General features: G+C 37.8%; 1 protein-coding gene across 2 annotated transcripts; it reads right to left on the bottom strand.

Annotated features, from left to right (window-relative positions):
- Positions 1-1,703: 1,703 nt before the first annotated feature.
- Positions 1,704-25,299, bottom strand: LOC139949885 (integrator complex subunit 9-like). 2 transcript variants are annotated; one of them, XM_071948449.1, is made up of 19 exons: positions 25,162-25,299; positions 24,024-24,151; positions 23,290-23,362; positions 23,002-23,064; positions 21,856-21,939; positions 20,629-20,684; positions 19,572-19,779; positions 18,941-19,030; positions 18,252-18,408; positions 17,275-17,455; positions 16,754-16,857; positions 15,096-15,224; positions 13,790-13,914; positions 12,718-12,798; positions 12,235-12,321; positions 11,468-11,566; positions 10,603-10,758; positions 9,957-10,013; positions 1,704-4,253 (listed from the first exon to the last, which is right to left on the bottom strand). In XM_071948449.1, exons 1-19 carry the CDS (start codon positions 25,168-25,170, stop codon positions 4,134-4,136), a joined length of 2,007 nt encoding a protein of 668 aa, XP_071804550.1. In that variant the 5' UTR covers positions 25,171-25,299; the 3' UTR covers positions 1,704-4,133. The 2 variants fall into 2 exon arrangements, with proteins under 2 accessions (XP_071804550.1, XP_071804551.1); XM_071948450.1 differs by lacking the exons at positions 1,704-4,253; positions 9,957-10,013; positions 10,603-10,758 and adding an exon at positions 10,839-10,969.
- Between the last annotated feature and the right edge of the window lie 71 nt (positions 25,300-25,370).

Genomic DNA, 25,370 nt, shown 5'->3' with positions numbered 1-25,370 from the left:
TCTGGACATTTCAGTGAGAAATTACTACTTTCTCAAAAACTTCGTTTCTTCAGTGAGCTGGAGCCGTTTCTCACAACAGCTAGCTCTCCATTGCTCGTTTATGCTTTTATGCTAACAATTATTTTGAGTAATTACCAATAGTGTACAATGCCTTTAAAACCACAATGACAAGAAGCTCATATTCAGGGGCACGGCAACGGATTGGTACTTATTGGCGATGTGGTAAGTATCATGTATAGGCTGTCCTTTTGGGCTTTATGTGGGATTGACATAACGGTTAATTATTCAATAGCAATTGTTATTAGTAACGGTTACCGACCTAATGTAGTGCCTCTCCCAGGGATCGAAGCAATATTTAAAATCGAAAACACTAGAAAATATGATATTTTACGGTAAGGACAAACAGAAAATGTTGAGGAACAGAAATGTTACACAATAGCAAAGACAATAGACAATAGCAAAGACTATAGCAAAGACATTAAGAACATATTATGTACACAGGGAATTCTTTATGGAACAACATGCAACAATATATGGCATGGCCACACGAACTTGATCCGTTTAAATGTTGTTTGTACATGTACATGCATGCAACATTGCAGTCAGTACATGAATACCTACTATTCAAAAACACAGTGGGTGTTAGAATGATTAAATAGTAGGAGGGTTGACTGTGCACAGAAAGCTATTCTCAACAACTCTGACAAAGTGACATAATGCTAATCAAACAAACCAATTTCCAGAGCCATCGTTTAGCATATTGTCATTATTAGCCTATGATTGACAGTGAATAAAGTTTATATGTGCGTTAAAGGCACTGGACACTATTGGTAATTGCTCAAAATAATCGTTGGCATAAAAACTTACTTGGTAACGACCAATGGAGAGTGATAGTATAAAACATTGTGAGAAACAGCTCCCTCTGACGTATCGTTGTTTAAGAGAGAAAAGTAATTTCCAACTAAAATATTTGAATTGAATTCTATACCTCAGCTGAGGTCTCGAATTCAAGGCATCTAAAAGCACACTTGTGCGACAAAGGTGTTTTCTTCCATTAATCTCCCGCAACTTCCGACGACTAATTGAGTTCAAATTTTCACAGGTTTGTTATTCTATGCATATGTTGGGATACACCAAGTGAGAAGACTGGGGCCAATTTCAAAGAGCTGCTTAAGCAAAAAATTTGCTTAAGCACGAAAATAGCTCGCTTATTTTACACATGTTACTGGCAAAAATGTCATGCCATATACATTGCTTATGACTAGTATTTAGCTTATGACTAGTACTTAGCATAACAATTGAGTGGAGTCTTGGCTGGTAATCTGATTTTACTAAGCAATGAATTTTTTGCTGAAGCAAAAATATTTGCTTAAGCAGCTCTATGAAATTGGGCCCTGGTCTTTGACAACAATCAAAGGTGTTCAGTGTATTTAATCCCTACCATTCCTGTACATAACGCCTACCTGTATACTAGGGAACTACCCTTCACCCAAATCGACCTTTTTAAAGATAAATTATTGATCACTTCCAGACATTAATAAAAACCCTATTACGGAGAACCTCCTTAGATGCGTTGCTATGGTAACTAACGCTACGTGGACACGTTTGTACTGAAGGTCGAGTTGGTCCTTCAGAGTTACCATGGCTTTGTTTGTTATTCTTTCATTAAAACCCTTTAATGCTCCTGATGTTGAAATGTCATTAAAAGGAAACATATAAGAGGTAGTCTATTTTTGCAGTTTAAATAAGGAAATACTATTAGTCTAGAAATCACACTGTTGTATTTTTATCCGCTCTCCCACGCCTTGGGTGTTTTATTTCTCAAGTTAACTTCTTAAAGCGAAGGTGTTCGTTTGGTAATCACTCTTAAAATCGAAGGCAATAAAACTCATGGTAAGAAGCCCACAGTATAGCTTATATAATCGTTTGGTTTTAAAGTTTAAACATTGTAAATTGAATGTTCCTATGTGTCACTCAATTAAGCCTTTGGTTGCCACCTGGTTTTTAATCAACCTTTAAAGACACTGGATGGACACTATTGGTAATTGTCAAAGACTAATCTTCACAGTCGGTGTATCTCAACATATGCATAACAAAAAATTTGAGCTCAATCGGTCGTCGATGTTGCGAGATATTAATGAAAGAAAAACACCCTTGTCACACGAAGTTGTGTGCTTTCAGATGCTTGATATGAGACATCAAATTCTAAATCAGAGGTCTCGAAATCAGATTCGTGGAAAATAAATTCTTTCTCGAAAACTGCGTTACTTCAGAGGGTGCCGTTTCTCACAAGGTTTTACACTATCAACCTCTCCCCATTACTTGTTACCGAGAAAGGTTTTATGCTAATAATTATTTTGAGTAATTACCAATAGTGTCCACTGCCTTTAATGAATGAAAGGAATGAATGAATGAAGTTGTTATTTTTCCTAACTTTCATGAAGACTCTCTCTATAGGAAAATGAGTGCAAACCAAAACTGAATTTGCCATTGGGATTCCCTCCTCAGACAGACAGTGGGCGTTGAATAATTGAGACATCTACTCTTGAACCAATATATTTTGATTCCTTTATTTATAATTCATTTACAGAGAAGCAACTGCAATTTGCAGGGTAAAAATAGACAGGAAAGTGCAAGGCATGGGAGACCTTCCTCCATGGTGAGACTTTGTACTGTTTTTATTTCCAGATGACATAGCTGAGAAACCAAAACAAGGTCAGCAAGGCCCAATTTCATGAAGCCTGTAATCATGAAAACTTGCTAAGCACATACAAATCTTGCTTAACAAAAACTGGTTACAAGCGGAAATTCCTTAAAGTTTACCTTGTTACAACTGGTGCCACACTCATTATTTGCTTAGTAAAGAAATTTGCTAAGCATTTTGTTCTGCTTAAGACGTGACTGGTGCGGTGCCCTTTTATCCGTTTTTACTGTGAAAATCATGCTTATATAGGAGAAACAGGTTACCAGCCAAATTTCATAAAGTTTATGTTGTTGCAACTGGTGCCCTACTTGATCTTTGCTTAGCGATTGATTGCTAAGCAGTTTTTTTCTGCTTAACCGCTTCATTGTTTTGTGCTTAAGCAGCTCTATGAAATTGGGCCCAGGTCTTACAAAGTGGATATAATCCCAAGGTATCCTTCATTGTAGTCCACTACTAAATCCACTAATTGGAATTTCTCCCTCAAGAGGAAAGCCTGGCCTTTAGCAGCTTATAAGCTTTAAGGCGTTCATTATCACTAGAGATCTATCTCGGCCATCTCAGTTTAACTATAATACTCCCCAGGGCTTGAATTTTACTCTGGACTGCGGACACGAGGCCAGTGGTTTTAGTGTTGGGCCAGTCATCTTATGACTGGACAAGTCCGGCAGTCTTGTGTGTTTTTTAATTGAATATATTAATGAAGAGTAATACCTCAAGTGTTGTGTAATGTCTAACTCCAGTTAGCGTTTGAAGCACAAAGTGTCTCTGGTTATTGCATTTTACATACATGTACATTTACATGTAGCATAGGAGCCACAGGCACATAGTACCTCCATGTAGCACCTCAAAAACAGAGTGCTTTAATTGAGTGCCTTGAGTCCATAGAACCTGCCAGTTAGCGCCTGAAGTAAATACCTGAAGTAACACCAGTAAGCACCTAAATTACCCTCTGGGTAAGCTGTACATATGATGCAACCTCCAGATAGGGCCTGAAGAAAATACATGCTGTAATTCCAGTTAGCACCTCAAGTAGACAATACCTGAAGTTGGCCCCCTAATTATATACACGCAGTACCTGTAGTTTGAACCCCTAGAGCACAGCATCTCCAGTTACTTCATAGTATCTGCCACTAGATCCTGCAGTACATAGTATCTGCGATTAGCTCCTCAATTAAAAACAAGCAGCACCTCCAGTTAGATCCAAGTTAGTGTCTTATCACATAGTCCTAACTCGTGTTAGCACCCCCAGGGCATAGACTTATAGAGAAACTCCAGAAGTACATAGTACCATGATTGACAAGGTCTTACTCAAGGCCATAACCACTCTGACTGACAACATCAGCATTTCAGTGAGAATTCCTTGAGACTTTCACATTGTTTTCATGGTCGTCAGTTCTCAAACACTTGCCTCTACGGAGGCCAAACATTTTCAAAAACTTGGCAAACACGAAATCAGAGTGTCTCTCAACTTTCTCCTAAGTGGCTCGTTCCCCTCGCAGAAAATATGCGTTGATCCCTCCTCGAGTTGGATTATTGTGTCTTCCGCTTGCTATATATGGAACCAAAGATAAATGTCTGTTACGTGTCTAGTCAATGTTAAAGGTGCACGTTGACTTTGATCGGTCGAGTTGGTCTTTGAAAAGCATTTGAAACCATTTGTTATAAAATGATGGTTGGCAATATGATCCACACAAATACGCCTCGAATCTGCACAGGTTTCCTACGTCGTGAACTAACACGGTCAGCCATTTAGTGGAGTCAAATTTTTGACTCCATAAAATGGCTGATCGTGGCATATTTGTGTGGATCATTGTATTCTACTTTTAAAACATCTTTCTAACCATATGCATTTTATAACAAACGATTTCAAACGCTTCTCAGAGACCAACTTGACTGATGTAAGGCAACGTGTCCCTTTAAAGATTAGTCTTTTTTATTGTGCAAATGCGTACTGGTTTAAATTTGCATGACAACACAATACCCCAATCATGCTCAGAGAGGATGCATTAATAATAGTATCAGTGCCTTTAACAAGATCAAAGATTTTCACGGTAGGCCTAAACCTAGACCCTATAACAGATGCTAAACAGAAATAGAAAAGAGGAATATGGTTTTGAGAAGTTTTTTTAAATGTCTGAGTAAGGAAGAAGAATCTCTGATGTTCCATTCTATGGGGCCGGCTATGGAATAAGACTTGTTGCTTAATGTGCGAAACTAAGTTTTACACAGCCAGTCAAAAGACACTGAGGCAAGCTCTTCTCTTTTCTGAAAGACGCAGCTTTATGCTAAGGAGCTCTATCATGTATCAGGCATAGCACCAACCATTACAATATGGTCTCCCATCCAAAAACCGACCATGGGTGGTTCACTAAAAGCTTTACTTTGCATCACATGCTTCGAGAATAGGTAAGCATTATGTACTCCATCATGTTCCTCTCTTTGTAAACCATAAACAAAAGCAAGAGGTTCCACAGAAAGAAATTCCACAGAAGGAGGCAACACAATTTCAACAAATCAAAGATCATCAACCTTGTTAGTGGATGTTTTGTGAACACTCAGATTATTATAAATGCTTTCATGTCCAGCAAACAAATTTTGTTTTAGTTACAGTTTTCTGTATCACTCGACATCGATAAGCACTTCGTCACCTTGCATCCCTTTCAAGTACCGGTGCCGTATTATAATTGCTTCATCTCATGAGCCATTTTTCAACCATCGCCACTTGATTTGACAGCCGTGTCATTAAAGTGATTATGTAACAGAGCTTTTTGCAAATCTGTCAGAAAAGCACTGCATTTAAGGTAATTCAAAAATGTTGTTTTTTTTACACAATTAAAATTTATTTATAAACATATGACTCGATTTCCTTATTCATTCAAATTATTTTAAATGAAATTCAGCAAAGTTCACGACGTGACATTTTTGTTCAGGCAGGTCTTTAAAATGTTTCCTTCAGCGAGTTCTAAAACATTACTCAAATAAATGAAAACTTATTTTAAGCACATTCAACAAAAAAATAACTGTGATACCTTCTACAAACACTACTTGATTTTGTTTACAGGAATGCAACTGCAGGTTGTTTGTAACAAAGAAGACATTGCCAGGCACAGCAAAACCTTCTATTTTGCTTTTTCAGTTTTAAGTGGCTTGGCTGGACTATAAATCTAAGGCTTGAACTATAAATCCCTAAATTTGTTTTTTATGTCAACAGGCTAGATACTTTGCTTTTATCCAGGCAAGGTATTTTTCTCAAAGTAAAAGGTATATTTCCCTTTACCTGTGTAAGCAAAATTTTAAGAGGGGCTCCAAGGTCAATTGCAGTTATGTGCTCCATTTATTTTCCAAAAGACAGAGTTCTGATCAAAATGAGAAAATTATTGAGTCACTCGCTTCAAGTTAAAGGGTACATGTTTGGTGTTTGCTCAAAATTAACATATTCAATTCAAAACTGACTTGGTAACAAGCATTGGAGAGCTGTTGATAGTATAAAACATAGTGAGAAACGGCTCCCTCTGAAGTAGCATAGATTTTGAGAAAGAGGTAATTTCTCAATAACATAATAAAAGACTTCTAGCCAGAAGTCTTTTATTCCTATCTGAAAGCACACAAATTCGTCCAACAAGGGTGTTTTTCTTTCATCGTTTTCTTGCAACTTGGATGACCAATTGAGCTCAAATTTTCACAGGCTTTTTTATTTTATGCTTATGTTGGGATACACCAAGTGAGAAGAATGGTCTTTGACAATAGACCCTTCCCATGAAATATGTAAATTGCACATAGCGCGTGCGCACTAACGTTTTGTTTGGCAAAATGAGGGAAAATCGCGCTGTTTTGTTCACGGCTAATGGATGCGTGACGCACACGCGATTGCGCGTCTGCTTAGTGCACAACTCTTTGGTGTATATGCCAACCAACAGGGTCTGTACGCATGCGTGAATGTAATTAGCATATTTCATGGGAAGGGTCCATTACCAAACGTGTTCAGTGCCTTTAATGAGTAAAGTGCCATTGTAGACATATTTGGTACCTTCCAGTGCATCTTTTGTAAACATAAAAAAAAAACTTGAAGACGTCACTCATCAGAAAAAAAAGATCTGTGTATTTTTGTACGGATAATTTGACTTCATTCCTGAATTTTGATTTTAAATCAAAATGGAAATGAATTTGACCTTTTGACTGGAGCACAAATCCCCCGTTTGTTTTTTGTCTTTTGTCTAACATGCTGGGAAAGTCACACAAAAAAATACAAAAAATTCAAACTATAATGTACAGTAGGCCTTTATCCATCAACATAATTCAAAGTGAATTTTATATTTTATTCTGAAACGCTCAGAATTTACACCATCAATGTCGGCAATTTAATTAAATTTTTATGAAATTTATATCATTTTTTGGTGTCATAACCATCAGTTTATCACACATGTGTGGATGGGAGTGTGAATAATTTGGTTGGATTAATTTATCCTCGACAATGCAATCAATAGTCCGCATGGTCGGTACTTTAAGTAAAAAGGTATTGATTCATGAGCTACCTGATGGTAGTTTTAATAATGTGTAATATTGGTCTCCCATAAATCTGACGCAACTGGTTATGATGGAGGAAGTAGGGGAGATTGAAATTAAGTTGTAGGTATAGATTATTGGGGTCCAGTTTCATGGTATTGCTCTTCGGGGATTTCTGCACTTAAAGTGCCCTATAAGTGTAGGGCAAATGGTTCTAATTAAGCACTTTTATTCCCTCTTCCCACGGTTGATTTTGTCCTTTTTTCCCCCAACCTCTTGAGGTCTAAGCAGCCCTTTTCCTCAAAACCCAGAACTCCCCCCCCCCAATCTTATTATTATTATTATTATATACTTATTGTTCATCCCTTGCTTTTTCTATGTGCTTTCTGCCCCCCCCCCCCCACCTGCACATTTATTGTTTACCGATAATAACTGACCACATGTGGTTTACTACTAGCGCTAATTTACATCATGTGCTTCGACAATATAATTATCAAACTTCCCTCTGTCGTAAACAATAGCAACAATTTCCGCAGAAAGGAATTTACCATCAACCTTTTGACATGATCTTTCAACACGACCTTTAAACATGACCTTTCAACTCAAAACCCCCCTACCCTTTGCTGCCTCTCCCTTTCTCTATTCATGCATTTCCACACTACTGCTTATAAAAAAAATTACACTTAGTTACCTGTTCATGAGTGTTTAGTTGTCATTCAGCCTTTAAGAAAGACTCTGCTAGGCTCAAAGAGTCTATTTTCCAATTTTATAATTAAATTAATTTTTTACCCTGATGCTTTATTAATCCTGTATTACTTTTTTCTTTAATATTACTCCCTGTTGGAAATATAAAATCAAAAATTGAGATAATTTATTATCAATCAGAGAAAAGTAGAGTAATTTTTTTTGGGAGGAATAAACTTATTGCCGATTTCAAGATAATAGTAATTAAAATAATAACTAGTTATTTTAGCACATTTCACAAATGCGCTTTACGGTGCCCTGGTCATTGAGCTGATACTGCTGTAGTCTTTCTTAGCTCCCTGGGGAGTATACAGCCCTGGGCTGCTGTGTCACTACAAAGAGTTTTTCAAATGCAATGTCAACCTCTATCCTCACACCCTGTTGAAATTTTCTTCAAAAACAAGGTTCGACTAATACCAACCAATTAACAAGCAGAATCGCGATTTATATTGTCAAAGTCTTTATGGTTGTTTTGAATTTGGTATATCAAAATAAGAAACAGATGGATTGGAGAATTCTGTTTATTCGGCGCGGCATGCCAGTGTTTCATACAAAAATGAACCTGACGAAGGTTTTTCTCCTGAAGACTATCAGAGCACTATGTTCAAAACAACAGGGTTTTTCACTGACCATACACGACCCAGTAGTACTGCTGATTGCCCTGGGCAACTGCTCTTCCATTAAGTTTAATGAGCCATTTTATGACAATGGAAACAAACTTGATCACTGAAAATATATGACACATGTACCCTACATTTGTATTTTACCTGTGACAGCTCTTCGACCCATGTTATGACGCTGTAAATACACTTGCTTTATGTATCCCTAAATGATGATCCCTAATAATCCCACCAAAGCATTGAGGTCAACATAGTTTTTCAGTTTGCTGCACCTCATTTGTGGAACAACCTCCCTCTACACATCAAACAAGCCACCACTATCTCAAGTTTCAAGACTCTTCTCAAAACAGTTCTGTTCATCATATACATAATTATTCTTTTGTTTTCTGAGCGCTTAGATACTTTCTCTTGGAGGGGGTAGGCGCTATAGAAATGCAGTTGTTATGATTATTATTATTATAATGATTATTGTTATACCTTCCCAAGTTTTTGAGGCCCAACTCAACTCTTTAACATTACTCTAAGATATCGCGCAGTCAGCGACTGTACCAAACAAATAATCAAACAATTTTTGAGATCCCTAGTGGAACATAGCCAGATGACACCATTACCAGAAGAGTTACAAATGTAGCTTGGGGCGAGTGATACCTATACAGTCACCATTAACTTCAAAGCCCCATAAAGGGGTCAAAATTAATTATATTTTTATGGTAGGCAGCAGGGCTAGTAACCAATATTTTTTAGAAGCCCTGATGAGATTTTGATATCCCCAAAAAACACGTTATGTCTTGAGTCACGGCCCAAACTTTACAGTACACCATCAGCTCAATTAATTGCCGTTTGTGATATTGATTTTTGAATTATTTTCCCAATTGCCCGCGGGGCTATCAAACTGGGAAAATCAGTAGCCCGGCTGTAAATCTGGTAGTCCTGGGCTAGAAGGCTAGTGGCAATTTTGACCCCTGCCATAGAAATTGAACACATTGACATCCAATACACCCCACTTCTTAGATCTTAGCTGCAAGTTGGATTTGGGGTATTTTCTTTTTATAGGGGTAGAGTGTGCTAACCCATAGACACACAGCATTTGTTCTGGTTATGAGGCTGCAGTGAACCTTTCATATTTTATGTATACCATGTTAGAAAAGTGTGAGAACAGCTAAAGTCAGTTTTACTTGCAATTTAAGCAGTACAGTCCCAAGTTGTACGACCACGCGTTGGTGTGAATATTTTGGCATACTACGTCCATGGGTTTTACTGGAGCTTTCCCGTATTGTAGGCAAGATTTTAAATAGTTTCAAGTGGTCATAACATCTTTGTAGTTCAACCCCCACCTATGCAACTTAGCGAGTTGTAAAAGTCAACAAAATTAAAAAATGACTTACCAAATGAATGATATGCCCCGATGCTGAATCTTCAACTTTGACATCCGTGATTCCATTCTGAATAGAAAGGATAAAGGTTACCATTATATACACAAAGAGCAGCCAGGGGTACGAAAAAAATATGAATAACATCCAGTGATTAACCTTGGGAGAACCTGATCGGGTAAACTTAAAATAATTTAAGTTGAACAAAGACAAATTTACTAGAGCAGGATTTGGACCACACAGGGAAACTGTATGGACCCCTCTGTAAAAAGATAATGACAACATAGCACTCAACAGCTCAGTTGGTAGAGCACTGGCATGTAAATCCGAAGCCTGCGTATAAGACATCTAGACTTCTTTTTGGCTGAAAAAAAATGATGAAAACAGAATTTGAACCCTTACAAATTCCATTCCAGTTGATTTGTTTTGTTCGCACCAAAAAGTCAAAGTACAATATTTACACTAATTGTATATTTCATGTCAGGTAAAAAGAGCTGCTTTGAATTATATAGTATGTATTAAATACTTGGTTTTATAGTTTTTAGCAACCAGAAGAGGTACCTATTTTGGTCACTCAGAGTCCCTCATGAGGTTAGAAATGCTCTAGTGATCTCATTTTCAATCCATATGTATAATAATTACATGTTTTAACTGTCCATACCTTAGCCAAAGCTTGTACAAGTTCCTCTACATCTAGGTTCCCGTAGACATATTGCTTTGGCTGAGCTGTTTCTGTCACCCCGACATCCTCATCTCTCTTACGCTTCCTGATTGGCTGACTGGAAGGTGTACCAGGTGGTGCTGGTTTAGGAGCCTCCTATGATTTAAATATTAATTTGCATATTGAGGGTTTGATGGTTTCTGATTGGCTGACTGGAAGGTGTACCAGGTTGTGCTGGTTTAGGAGCCTCCTATCATTTAAACATTAATTTCCATTATGCTGATTTGAAAGTTTCCAATTTGCTGACAGGAAGGTGCACCAGATTGTGCTGGTTCAGGAGCTTCATAAGCTTTGAAGCCATTATACACTTTCGGTACAGAAAAGAAAAAGAAAAAAAGTTCACAGATTTACAAATAACTTACAGGGTTTACAGAAAGTAGTGGTGAAAGACTTCTCTTGAAATATTATTCCATGAAATGCTGTACTTTTTGAGAAAACATTAAAACAATATCAATTCTCGATATCTAGAATTACGGATTTATTTTAAACACATGTCATGACACGGCGAAACCTGCGGAAACAAGGGTGGGTTTTCCCGTTATTTTCTCCCGACTCCGATGACCGATTGAGCCTAAATTTTCACAGGTTTGTTATTTTGTATAGAAGTTGTGATACACGAAGTGTGGGCCTAGGACAATACTGTTTACCGAAAGTGTCCAATGGCGTTAAACATTAATGTTTGTTCACTATCATTAGTCATGTTTTCTCTTTGCTTGTAATGTACTGCTATGTGTCCTAATGATTCTGTCTTGTCTTGTTGTGAGTGTGAAAAGAAATGTTTCAGTGACTTGATATGAAACCTCACCTGCAATATATACTTGTTATCTCTGGCAGTTACAGTCCCTGTAACCGTGGCAACAAACACACCGGGCTTAACTTCTATTGGAGCAAGTGTTTCTGCAAGCTGAAGGACAAAAAATGGTTTTTGATTCAAAAATCAGTCTCTTACCAAATTTAAAAGCCCTAGGCAGTAACCATTATTATTATTATTATTATTATTATTTTTATAATTACAATTTTTTATTTTTTATTTAGCAATAACATGACAGTAAAACAAAACACTGTAAGACACTAATCAAAATGACAAGGGAACATACATTATGTCTAGAAAAAAGTTAACCTAATAACTCTGGTCCGAGGCCCTTTGTTTCCTATGCTACTGGCATTACAAACATTATTTTATATGCAGCATAAAAACGGGGAATAATTGTTAGACAAATGCACCTGGTTAAAATGATCAAAACAGAAGCATCCGGGCTGAGACACCAAACAATTGCTTAGTGTTAATTGAAGCATTTCTAGCAAATGCCTAAAATTTTGCTAACTACATGTAATACTCTGAGATACAGAAATGTTCCACATAGGTTTTCCAAAATTAAAATGTGGTGCGTCACATTCTGCCGTCAAACATACCAAGAGCTTGAGTCCGGTGCTGTTATACACATATTGACTGGCAATGAGGTAACTAGTGTACGTCTATTCCCCCCGAGGGACTTTGAGTGACCTGAAGAGGGACCTATTTCCGGAGGTCAAACATACATAAATGGCGCCCTCTAGTGATTCTGAACTTACCTCTGGTGTGATTTCAATCCTCTCAAGTCTCCGTTTGATGGGGAGATGTATGACGCAACCTCGCTTGTATGGGGTCGGGGCTGGCTCCTTTAAGAAAACAAAAGTAACAAGATTGGTTTACCAAGTAACACATTCAGCACATGATATCTTATTGTTGCAGGGTGGCATAGTTTATCTGCCATTCAAAACCACTGCAAACCAAAGTAGGAGGGTTGACTGTGAACTGTGTGGATGCATTCAGTACACAATGTCATATCACAGATTGGCATAGTTCATCAATCCAGAGTAAAAGTTTCAATAGTACAGGCATGCAACATTCTAATTGCAAAAAAAAGAGGAAATAACTGATCACAGTTAACTTTTGTACAGTGTTTTTCCGTTTTCTATGGCACTGTTTTGAAAAGAAAAAAGAGGAAATCAGCTGATCAGCTGAAAAGTTTCATGCCTGATAGTAGGGGAGACTTATAAGCGTCGAGTACTTACAACTTCCACCACTAGATCTGTCCTCAAGGGTTGTGATGCTGGTGGGGAGAGGTAGCGTTCTGGAAGAGCGACATTCAGAGGCTGTAGAAGATGATAAATATTTCAGAGGTTAAAAGTCAAAAGCAAACCTAAAAAAACACGTCTCAAACAAACTATCCCACAATTTTTCAAACATTACAAACACTTGACCACTCGGCCAAACCTTCTATTTGTAGCCAAGGGTAAGCTTCTAAAATGATGTCATGAACAGACTTGTTAGGTCTATGAGTTACAAAGAAGTTGACCAGGATTGGTGAGGTTTTTCAAAACAAACTTCAGTACAGCACATATCTAACAAGCACTCTCTCCTGCTTATTAGAAATAATAGAATGAAAGAAGGAACGTTACAGAATTGGCAAAAAAACAAAAATCGTCAAGATCACAGATTTACATAAAACTTACACGGTCTAATAATGATGATAGTAGAAAACATCCCTTGAAATACTTCTGTCTGAAATGTCATATTTGATGAGAAATAAATAATCTAATTTCGCGTTTGGCGTTTATCGCTCAGTGAGCGTTTTATTCATTTTTGTTTTGGCATCGATGCAATGCAAAATGTGTAATCGGTTTACACGACCATGATGGCCAATCAATCTCAAACTTCTACAGGTTTGTCAGTTAATGTATACAGTGGATTACATAAAGTGCTAACACTGCCAGCAACTGTTTTGTTAGCAAAACCAATTCTGGAATGTTCCTTTGAGAGGAGTTCATTTTGCAAGCTGTCAATTGAATACTTGACAAAACAAATGAATACCCTTAGCTACTAACTGAGATGAGTAGATTCAGTCAAGCATTATCATTCCATGGACAGCTACAACCACGAGTGCTTTCAGTAAAACAAGCATAACTTCTCGTAGAAATGATCAATTTGTTTCATTCTTTTTTTCAGATAAGCAGGAAAGACTGCTTGTTTATTATGTGCATCACTTGAGTTTTGAGTGTCAGTTGTCGTTTTGTTTTTAAATCATAAATATTGGTCAACTTCTTTTGGACTCACCCTGTAAGTTATTACATAAACGATTGTTACCTTGAGGTCTTTGATCATCTTAGTGGCTTGAGGGAAGCTCATGGCAGTGTCGATTGGACAGTAACAAGCCTTCATGGCTAAAGGCTGGAATGGTGCTAGAGCATCCAAGTAGGAAAAACTAGGCTCTGTAAAGGAGAAACAATGAGAAATTGTTTAGCAAAACAAAATATAAAAAAACACAGGCTTGATAATCCATTTTGATTGATAAGATACTGTAACCTGAAAACAATAACAATATTTATAATTTGTAGCTCTTATATATAGCACTTTATTGCAGTTTAATGCACAAACCTACATCGCGTGCAATCAATGGGGAAAAAGTTATATTAGATCTGACTTTGTTGCTCAGCTTGTCACATATTGTTAAAGACACTGGACACTATTGGTAATTGTCTAAGATCAGTCTTCCCACTTGGTGTATGTCAACATATGCATAAAATAACAAACCTGTGAAAATTTGAGCTCAATTGGTCATTGTAGTTGTGAGATAATAGTAAAAGAAAAAACACCCTTGTCACACGAAGTTGTGTGCTTTCAGATGCTTGATTTTTACCTCAAAATCTAATTCTGATGAGGTCTCGAAATCAAATTCGTGGAAAGTTACGTTAATTCAGAGGGAGCCGTTTCTCACAATGTTTTATACTATCAACAGATCTCCATTACTCGTTACCAAGTAAGGTTTTATGCTAATAACTATTTTGAGTAACAACCAGTAGTGTCCAGTGCCTGTAGTGGAACTGAAGTTTTATAGTTTATTCAGACAAAAATAGCACATTTTGTATAGTCCAACTCCATTACACCAAAATTGTGATTACTACGATGTTATTACTACGATGTTATTATATACAATTTCACTATAAGGATGTTATCATGGCAAAGTTATTATTATGATGTTATTATTCATCATCATCATCATCATCATCATCATTTAGGCTGTGTCATCTAGTGCAAGATGTAGCCCTCTTCATGTAAATGCAATTCGTTTCTATTTCTTGCAGTTCTGGTCCATGTTATTCCTGCATACACCCTGATGTCATCTCTCCATCTTCTTCTCTGTCTACCTCTTTGGTTGTCCTTGGTTGCCAATATATTATTCTTTAGTCCATCTATTGTCATGTCTTTGGGCAGTGTGTCTAGCCCATCTCCATTTCACTTGATATATTGTCCTTATGATGTCTCTTACTACAGTTAATTATTGTTATTATTATGACGTTTTTATTAATACGTTGTCATTACGATGCTATTTCTGCGATAGTATCATTACAACGCTATTATTAAGACGTTATTATTAGGATGTTATTATTACCTATAAAGATGACTGTGTTGGTGCTTGATTTGCCCCACATCTCCATGAAATGCACAGCGTCTCCCAGCCTGAGTGAAGGATGACCAGTAAAGACTACACAGGGTGTTTTGAATTGATCGCTGAATTCACCTGCAAATTGAAATATTATGAAATAGTCATCAGCAAAGCAACAGTGTATGGGTTAGAAAAAGCAGAAAGGCTGGTTTCACACTTAAAGGCAGTGGACACTATTGGTAATTGTCAAAGACCAGTCTTCACACTTGGTGTATCTCAACATACGCATAAAATAACAAACCTGTGAAAATTTAAGCTCAATCGTAGGCCTGGGCGAATTATTCGAATATCCGGTTAATGGCGAATAGGTTTTCCTATCCGTAACCGCGAATGCCTTTTTTTTCTTAACCGGATATCCGCATAGGGCGCGAATACCTATTTACAAACCGGATAATTCTGTAATTACAACCGAGTAACCGGATATTCTTTAATATCCGAATATCCGCGGACGTCGGGCAACAACTGATATGAATTGTTTTGTCTGAATCCTTATGAAACTTCTATTAAGACAGCATAAAACAGCATATATTAAGTATTTAACTATGCTCACCTCCGTGAAGAGTTAAAACAATGACATTTCTGACGTAATTTGTTCAAAGATTACAAAAGTTTTCCTTCACGTAGAGTCAATCACGATCAAAAGAAAAAGCAAATCGCCATCTTTAAATTAGATCCGGTCATTTTTATGAATGAACCGAGTGACACTGTCCAAAACTAATATCAATCCGCCCATAAGATCTCATTCACAAACGAACAGCGCCCTCTAGCGGCAAAAAAAAATATTTTTTTTATTTATTTATTTTTTTTTTTATAGCGCCCTCTAGCGGCGAAAAAACTATTCGAATATCCGGTTAATTTCGGATAGTTGGCCAGCGGTATCCGAATAACAAAATTTCACTATTCGCCCAGCACTACTCAATCGGTCATCGAAGTTGCGAGATTAACTATGAAAGTAAAAACACCCATGTCACACGAAGTTGTGTGCTTTCATATGCTTGATTTTGAGACCTCAAATTCTAAACTTCGTCTCGAAATTAAATTCGTGGAAAATTACTTCTAAACTACGTCATGTTAGAGGGAGCCGTTTCTCACAGTGTTGTATACTAACAACCTCTCCCCATTACTTGTTACCAAGTAAGGTTTTATGCCGATAATTATTTTGAGAAATTACCAATAGTGTCCACTGCCTTTAAACACTCTTATAGGAACAACCCAGGGCAGACACACTGATTCCACATTTACCATGAATATATCTGCAAAAGAGACAGAGGCTGGCTTCAGACCTACGCTGGGAAAGAGGTTGTAATGTTGATCCCAACACTTCATCAACAAGTAACAATTAAACGGGCAGATGCTCTGGCCCTAATGTGACAACAGTCAATTTTCCTATTTTTACTTAAAATAATTAATTTATTGCTTTTGTAACTTTGGTATATTCTGTTAATTTGTTTTAAATTTCTCTTTTGCCTGAGTGGAGGCCGTATAGGGAAGTCAAATTTATTTAAGTTTATTAATTCATACAGTACTCCATCATGGGACGTACGTAGGCCCCTATAGTTGTCTTTAAGTAGAGATAAAACATTGAGACTGACTACAATACTTACCATGTATTGATGAGAAATGCTTCAGACGGCCAGTTTTGATCAATTCTGCATGGGGGAAAGGTGGTTCTGGCAGAAACACTTTGGACTGCTTCTGTCCACAAAGCCTGTGAAAAGAAAAATTGATAATTGTGATTACCCCTTGATGTAAAACAATAGACTTTCCTTCATCACTCATTCTGAGATGAAAATACAGTTGAACAGTTTTCTGCTAAGCTAAAATGAGTAGGATACCGGTTATAGATAGCTTGTGCGAAATGATATTTTGGCTAACAAGCTTATCATTGTATAAAGCAAAGTTGTTTCGTGCTTAGCTATTTTGTGAAAACAGACTAACAGCCAGGTTCATACTTCCTGCGAATGCAAATGCAATACGTTTTGACGTCACAAATTCACAAACGAATATTCACATCGATGACTTGTGCTCAACTCCTGCGAAACATTCGCTGCGAAAAACAGCCCAGTGATGTCAAAATTCGCTTCGCATTCGCATTCGCAGGAAGTATAAACGTGGCTTCACTCACCACTCAGAGAATATCTGTGAGTAAGCCAACGTGCTATCGGCAACCGGGGACACAAAGAACATCGGGATCTGCGTCAATCCAACGGAGTCCATGTAACCAGACAGACACTCAAACAGGTCGAAGATAATACCCGATGGGTAGCACGGCACCAGTACATTCCCTCCACTCTTTATTGTGACAGCTGGGAGAAAGAGAACAGGGGAAAAACCTTCGAATGAATTTACCATATTTTTGGACCAAACGCAAAATAATGAAAAGAGGTACTCATGCATGGAGAAAAATAGGGAATAATAAGGAATAAAATCAAAATTAGGATTGGGATTGGGAAGTTTTTGCGATTGGGAAGTTATGGATGAAGAGCTTTGAGATGGAACCATGGACGAGACCACTCTTGAACCTCAAGGAAACCTGTAATTTAAAATGTGTCCCACTGCACTATGGAGAGTCACCGACCAAACCAGCCAACCAGATGACTCGCACCAGGGAGTTTGACTGACCATCCACGGACTCTGGCACCCCGTCATATCAAAGGACCCCATCGCAGAGAATGCAGGTAAGTCACCACACCCCAAAACCGACGCGGTGGACCTTCTTATTCTAATCCAAGATGGCGCAGGTTACGGCTTTAATAGTATGGATGATTATATGATATCTCTATGGGGGTTCAATGCTCTATGCATCCCATGTAATTATTTCATTGAGTACCGGCACATAAAATTGATGGTCATGGTTCAAATCCAGCTCTATACATATTTTGATCTTTGTTTAACCCAAAATTAGTTTATGATGAATGATACATAGCTATACAAAAAAAAGTACAAGGGGTCCACCATTTCATAAAGAAAATCGCTATCACTGATTCACTAAATTTAATACACCTTGGTGCACACTGTGAATTGGAAACGTATACCTTTGGTTTTTGTAATCCAAGATGGCGCAGGTTACGGCTTTATTAATATAGATAAATGATTACTCACTAAGATTACTGCAGAACTCTCCCAGCATGCTGTCTGGATTATAAGCTGGTGTCTGTGTGATGCTCGTTAGTAAGAGAAGGTCGCTGTTCTTAAGAGGGTCTTGGAGGATCGGGGTGGAATGGGTCGTCAGGAAGGAAGAGCTGGAGACATAACAAACCTGAAGACGTGACAAAGAAAGTTGGCTACAATGAGTCACAGTGTCGCAACTTGATTTCTTGTGACCAGTTAAGGACTCACTCTGCGGCAGTGAAGTTAATAATGAGAAGTCCACTCTATCCACTAAAGGAAAAGTAGTAGTCCCAGCCGATTTTCTACCTTACGCCCAGGTAGTATGTTGTTTTTTCTGTTTATCTATTTGGGGATTTGGTTTTTAAATGTTTCTCTGTGTTAAGCGCCATGGAGTATTGCTTTCAATGGATTTGGCGCTATATAAATTTTATACTATTATTATTATTTATTAGAAGTTAATGAGCAGGATAGTTCCTTTAAGAACTGAGAAGTCTCCTAAATTCTGAATCATCTTCTCTGCAGCAGTAGACAAGTTCTCAAAAGAACATAATCAACCAGAAAACAGATAATTATGGTGCTACCGCAAACCAGATAATTACATAAACTTTTCAGTAAACAGCTTCATGAAATGGGCCCCAGTGCCCTTTCAAGGTACCTCATTACTTTAGATCCTACATTACCTTTTCATAGTCTGACTTGATGACCCAGTTACAGCTCCCTAAGCAGTAGCCGGAACTGTGCGGAGACACCATCAGGGAACCAAATAAATTCTGTGGATAAGTCAAAGTAACAAGCGATAGTAAAACAGTGGTAGTTACATCTAAATCATAAACAGTAATGATAATAATAATAATACGCAGTATTGACATAACGCTTCATCACACAACCAAGGCCATCTCAAAGCATCTCAATGATAAGTCAATACATAGTGAATTTCCATCAACAAGACAAAACAATGAAACTGAAAAATATTGAATATGAGCAAATAGAATTTTTAATGTCCATGAGAAACATCTTTATATGGGTGTCCAAACTGAGTTTGATCGACAAAACAAAAATTATGCATCAACACCAACTACAAACAACCCCTTTGTCCACTAACACATGAAACGACTTAAACCGATTTAACTAAACCAATTCAACTAACCAATTTTTCAGAGAGTGCCAGGAACTGTACTTTAGACAAGCATGCGTCAATGTCATGACGAAACCAATTCAACTAAACCAATTAGTTTAAACAAATTCAACCATATCAACTCAACTAATACAATTCAACTAAACCAATTCAACTATTAAACCAATTCAACTAACCAATTTTTGAGAGAATGCGGTGATCTGTACTTTGGACAGGCAAGCGTTGATGTCATGTTTTGTGTAGCAACCCTTCCATGAAGACAGCCACTGTGCGTCTCTGAGAGGAGCCGGTAGTAGCTTCAAGAAGGACGGCTTCTTCCAGTTTCCAGCCGTCCTCTTCTTGGGAACTCGCTCCATGTATTCCACTAACTCTTCCATCAGCTGCCTGAGGAAATAATAATAACACAAATAACAGTGGCTTCTTACACAGCGGTCGTATCCGTCACTCAGTGAAGCTCTAGCCGCTTTAACATACAGCGTTTCCCTGCAAGGTATGTGGGACTACGTTTGAATTATAGCACCATGAAATGGTTTACAAGGTGCTATAGCGCATATGATGCCATTCAAACTTCAGTCCAAGCAAGTCACAATCCAAAGGTTTTTTTTCTTCCTTCTTGTTCCGTGTCATGTCACGGCCGAGCGGTCTAGTTCAGCAGCAGAGTGTGGCCTCGATACTCGCTCATGGCACGTGCACCCTTGAGCAAGGCACTTAAAACAAAATTGCTTTGTTAAAACGTGGGAGGGTATTGCATTCTGCACTACCAGCCAGGTTCCTAGTGGATGATACTCATGCCTACATCCTTGAAGGGGGCAACAAAGGTTTCAGCCCCAGGCGTAGGTGGCAACATGCTACTGGTGGAAGTTAAGTGTAACCCTCACCTTGAAGTGGCTGTCTCTGATCAAAAAGTACACCCTGTCTTATCCAAATTCTTTTGACATAAACAACCGCTGGTTCCTAAGTTGAGTGACCACTCAAGCATAAAGTACTCATCCTCATAAATGGGGCTGTAGGTTCGAATCCTAACCAAGTACCCCGAGGACAGATAGGGCTGTGGGTTCAAATCCCACCCAAGTATCCTATTGTATGAGGGGATATGGGTTAGAATCCTACCTAAGTGTTCTGTGGACATGAGAGGCTGTAGGTTAGAATTTCACCAAAGAATTCTTTGGATTTTTTTCTCCCACAGGACTTGAAATGCACTTTATCACACAGTGATCAAAATCAAACTCTTACCTGCCAGTTTGCTGGGTCGGATCCGTACAGTAAACAGTCCCTCTAAAACCAGTGTACTAGAAAAAGAATATTAGAAGAGAACTGTCATTGAAGGGTCTATGCACTTTTTGTAGGACAAAAAACACAATGTCCACATATTTACATTAAACTTACACAGTTTGAAGATAATGATAGTAGAAAGCTTCCCTGAAAATATGACTTGCTGAGGTGCTTTAGTTTTTGAGAAATGAGTAAAAGAATGTCATGAAAATAATTTTCGTCTCAGTGATCATGAGACGAAAATTATTTTAGCATGTAAAAACGTATTTTCATGACATTGTTTTACTCATTTCTCAAAAATATTGTGTATTTTGTGATATTTTTTAATAAACCTTAATGAATTGAATTGAATTGAAAAACCACAGCACCTCATCAACTAATATTTTAAGGTATGCTTTCTACTATCATTATCTTCAAACGGTGTAAGTTAAATGTAAATCTGTGGACATTGTGTTTTGTGTTACAAAAAGTACCTAAATCCAAGAAGCCAAGAACTCTCATAAAAGCGAATTTAATCACTGCAGCCAAGAACCCAGTAGAGAGAAGACAAAGAAGGAATTTTCAGATGTTTTCGATGTGGGAGGAACACCCCAGAGGACTACTCCAGGGAAAACCCTTGCAGTTAGGTAGGGACTGAAAACCAAATAGAGGTGGAAGGCAAAGAAATATACCACTACACCAACCCTATTAGTATTGATAATAACAAGAAGGAAAAGTTCCGTTGACAAAATTTAATAATTATGCAGTTAGTACTGTCCGTGCCAATTTAACAGCAATTTATCTTTCTTTTTAATAGATGTTAAATTTGCATCGGGGATAAAGAATATTAATTTTTGGTTTTTACCCATATACACCGATGTGTGTAGCACTGTATACTCAGTACTTTCCCGAGTCCTGTGAAAAAAATCACAGGCATTTTACTCGGGTGGGATTCGAACCCACGACCTTTGCAATTCTAGAGCAGTGTCATACCAACTAGACCACCGAGATTGCCCGGTAGCTAGAGGCAGATTCAAATCCTATGTTTTAGCAGCGGGTACTGCAAACGATTTAATAGATGTTAAATTTGCATTGGGGATAATTTATCTTTCATCTGAACAATGGTCAAAGTGAAGAAAGTGGCATACATTGTAATACCATGGTTGCTTTTAATTTCATTAAAAATTTGTAATGAAAATCAGACTTTACCTCTGTAATGAATGGGAGTGCCAGCATACAGTGGTAGTTAGACACCAAGATGGCATCAACTGTAGAGAAGTCTAGTACACCAAGCTGTGGAGATCCAAAGAAGATCAAGTTATAAACCACAAAGGAAAATTGTTAAAGGCAGTGGACACTATTGGTAATTACTCAAAATAATTATTAGCATAAAACCTTTCTAATGGGGAAAAAATGATAGTATAAAACATTGTGAAAAACAGCTCCCTCTGAAGTGCCATAGTTTTTGAGAAAGAAGTCATTTTCCACGACTTTGATTTCGAGACCTCAGATTTAGAACTTGAGGTCTCGAAATCAACCATCTATAAACACACACAACTTCATGTGACAAGGGTGTTTTTTTCTTTCATTATTATCTCGCAAGATCGATGACCGATTGAGCTAAAATTTTAACAGATTCGTTATTTTGTGCATATGTTGAGATACACCAACTGTGAAGGCTAGTCTTTGACAATTACCATTAGTGTCCACTGCCTTTAATTGATTTGGGTTAAGCAAAGAAACATGGACTAGAACAGGATTTGAACCAATGACCTACGGGTTGATGTACAGGCGCTCTACCAACTGAGCTGTACAACATTATAGAGACTCAATATTTGTGACGTCGTTTGAATGGGTTTTTTCTTATTTGACAAAATTGCACTTGGAGGGCATCAATCAAGCGGGAAATTTTGACCGTCTTGACTTTTAACTTTTTTTATAGACTCATATTTGTGGAGAATGAGTGGATCATAAAACTGAACTTGACACTGAAGCCCCTCTTTATAAAAGAACCAAACAGCCTCTAGGAACAATTCTTTTAAATGTGCGATCTGTAAAGTATCATATGGCACTTCATTGGTATTTAAGCATTTTGGAACAGTCCGCTTAATTTTAAGTGGATCGCATAATAAATACCAGTGTGTTTTTTCTTTCCACCATCGTTTGAAAGAGCGGATATTTCTCTGTCTACCCTTTGACGTTGCCTCTAAATTGGCGGATACAGCTACGGCTATGGCTAGATGTCTGTGACTTCATTCAATGAAGTATAGGACATCCTTAGCAACACCCTCAGCAACCGTCCTAGCCGTAGCCGCCAATTCGGACTCGGCCTCAGATTTATCCCTAGGATCTCACCTCTGGCACACACACCTCAGGGGAGCTGTCCACAAACACCCTTCCACTGCATTCCTTCAACTCCTGAATGAAAAGACAAGCAAAAACATTCAAACAATGACGCTAAGCTTAAATGCAAACGAAGACACTCACACAGAACAGACAGTTTTGGGGTTCTGCCAACATCCCCCCTTCAATATCTAATAGTAAAAAATCAGCACACCCAAAGGCAGAGGGTGAAGGAGGGAGGGAGGCTTAAGCCCAGAATCTCCTTCAGTGTGCCGTTGCAGTCATATAATCTTAGCTTACATTTTTCAAGTCTTCTTTTGCTGCTGGTTCACCTGATGGCGGCTTCCATGAGGGCAGAGAGTTCAAGCGTTGGCTAAAAAATAAGAAGAGCATCAGGTCGAAGATCTTGATTAAAATGTTGTCTTTTTTTTACTAAGAGAGAGAGACTTTGTACATTCAAGGGAATTTTCTGAGTAAATACACTGGTCAATATGGCCATATGAAAAATGTTACATTTTGTATCATAATTTTTACAAGATATTGAAGGATTTTGAGTTGTAAAATGTTGTATTTGTTTGTTCCTCGCTTTTATTTTAGTCATTATTTTAATCCTATTTTTCCATTTCCATTTCTACACCAATTTCTTTGATTCAGTCAAAGTTCACACAATACGGAAAATTCTGAAGTCTGCATCAAGCAAGTTACACATCATAAATTCCATTCTTTCACATTTCCATATCACAGGGAAAAAAACACAGAAGTGATGGGGGGCAAATCGCGAAAAGCAAAGCCTGAGGAGGGATGCCTTATTTCCTGCAAGGCATCCCTCCTCAGGCTCTGCTTTTCAAAAAACAGACTAACAAAAAGGCAAAGATTAGCAAAATTTAAGTAAATGATTGTGTAGAGCAGAAGTGGTAAAAAGAGAGAAAAAAAACAGAGAGAAAATATTTAAATGAAAATAATCAAAATATATACTAACGGGAAATTAGGAAAACCAGTGGCCAAGACAATTTGACAAAGGAATATATTTGTACCTTGGGACGAGTGTGAGTGGTAGGAAATGTTGGAATGACGATAGATCCAAAGCACAGTCCAGGAGAATGGTGGTATTCTTGAAGGTCAGGAGTAAACATGGAGCATTGGGATGATCTGAAAGGCAATACTGCAATGAAACAGAGAGACACAAATGTTAAGGAAATTTCATGGAAGGTGCGGTTTACCACCACCGCTGTTCACCATCCATCAAATGTTTTGAGTCGCTACATTGCACTGTTTTACTCCTGTTGCTGATTCCGTTACGCTGCAAGTAAAAGATACTAACTTGACCAAGGACTACTTGTATTCAAGTTGTAATGCTTTGCTTACACACATCCGTAAACATCATGGCGCCAACACTATTGAGCGATTGCCAGCTCCGAAAATTTTCATCTTATTACACTAAAACATGCGTGCACATTATTCTGAATTTGTTTTTTAATGTGCCACTTTTTCACTCATTTTTACAAAAAGGATATCTCATTGAGGTAAATTAGATATACTATTTTATGTCGAATGAAAAAGTGGTGGCCTGATACAGAAACTTTTCCCTGAAGGTACTTGGCCTTGGGCGTAGGGCCAAGAAACGGAGGGAGTCCAGCATATTATTCATTGGAACTATTTATGCTAAGTAGTGGCTATGAATATGATGCAAAGTCGTGTGTGGTTTTTTTTTTCCAGCTGACATACAGAAAAAGAAAAAAAACCACCAAGGTCCTTTTTTTATACTTTTTTTTTAAATAAAAAATAACAACCAACATTCCGCCTTTAATTTATTTAATTAAGTCTTAATAAAACATAACACAGCAGTTCAGTCACTGCTCATAATTGAGCCTGCACAATAAACTCTCTGTCTCGAGTCTAAAGGCAAGTGCCTATAAACTATTAAATGGAAAAAAGGATGTGCAAAAGTTAAGTGAACAGTCACTCAGCTAGCCCCACTTGTGTGGCCAAGGATTTAGCTATCCTTGGCCACACAAGTGGGGCTATCACTCACCTAGAAGTGACATGATAAAATTAAAACAACTTTTTTTGTTTAGAAAAATGCAAAGCGCAAAAAATCCACACTGGCATGCCGGTAAAGCGAGATTTCTGAATTTACTGATTTCACAACAAGGTAAAAATGTGCAGACTTACGAGCTTCATTGTGCTGCGGTTGCGGACGACAATGGACGAACAACAACGTTACTAAAAACTGAAAAATGCATGCAAGAAGCTTGAAGTTTTTAAAAGGAGCCCGTCAGAAAATAATAACATGGTCTGCTTGTATAGCGCCCTCAAGTGACAATCCGTGACACTGTCCCTAAAATGGTCAATTGAGGGCGCTATATCACTGTCACTGTGCG

This window comes from Asterias amurensis, chromosome 17, assembly GCF_032118995.1.
Source record: "Asterias amurensis chromosome 17, ASM3211899v1".
NCBI lineage: Eukaryota > Metazoa > Echinodermata > Asteroidea > Forcipulatida > Asteriidae > Asterias > Asterias amurensis.
Note: the sequence above shows the minus strand (reverse complement) of the source record. Positions and strands in the feature narration are given on the sequence as shown.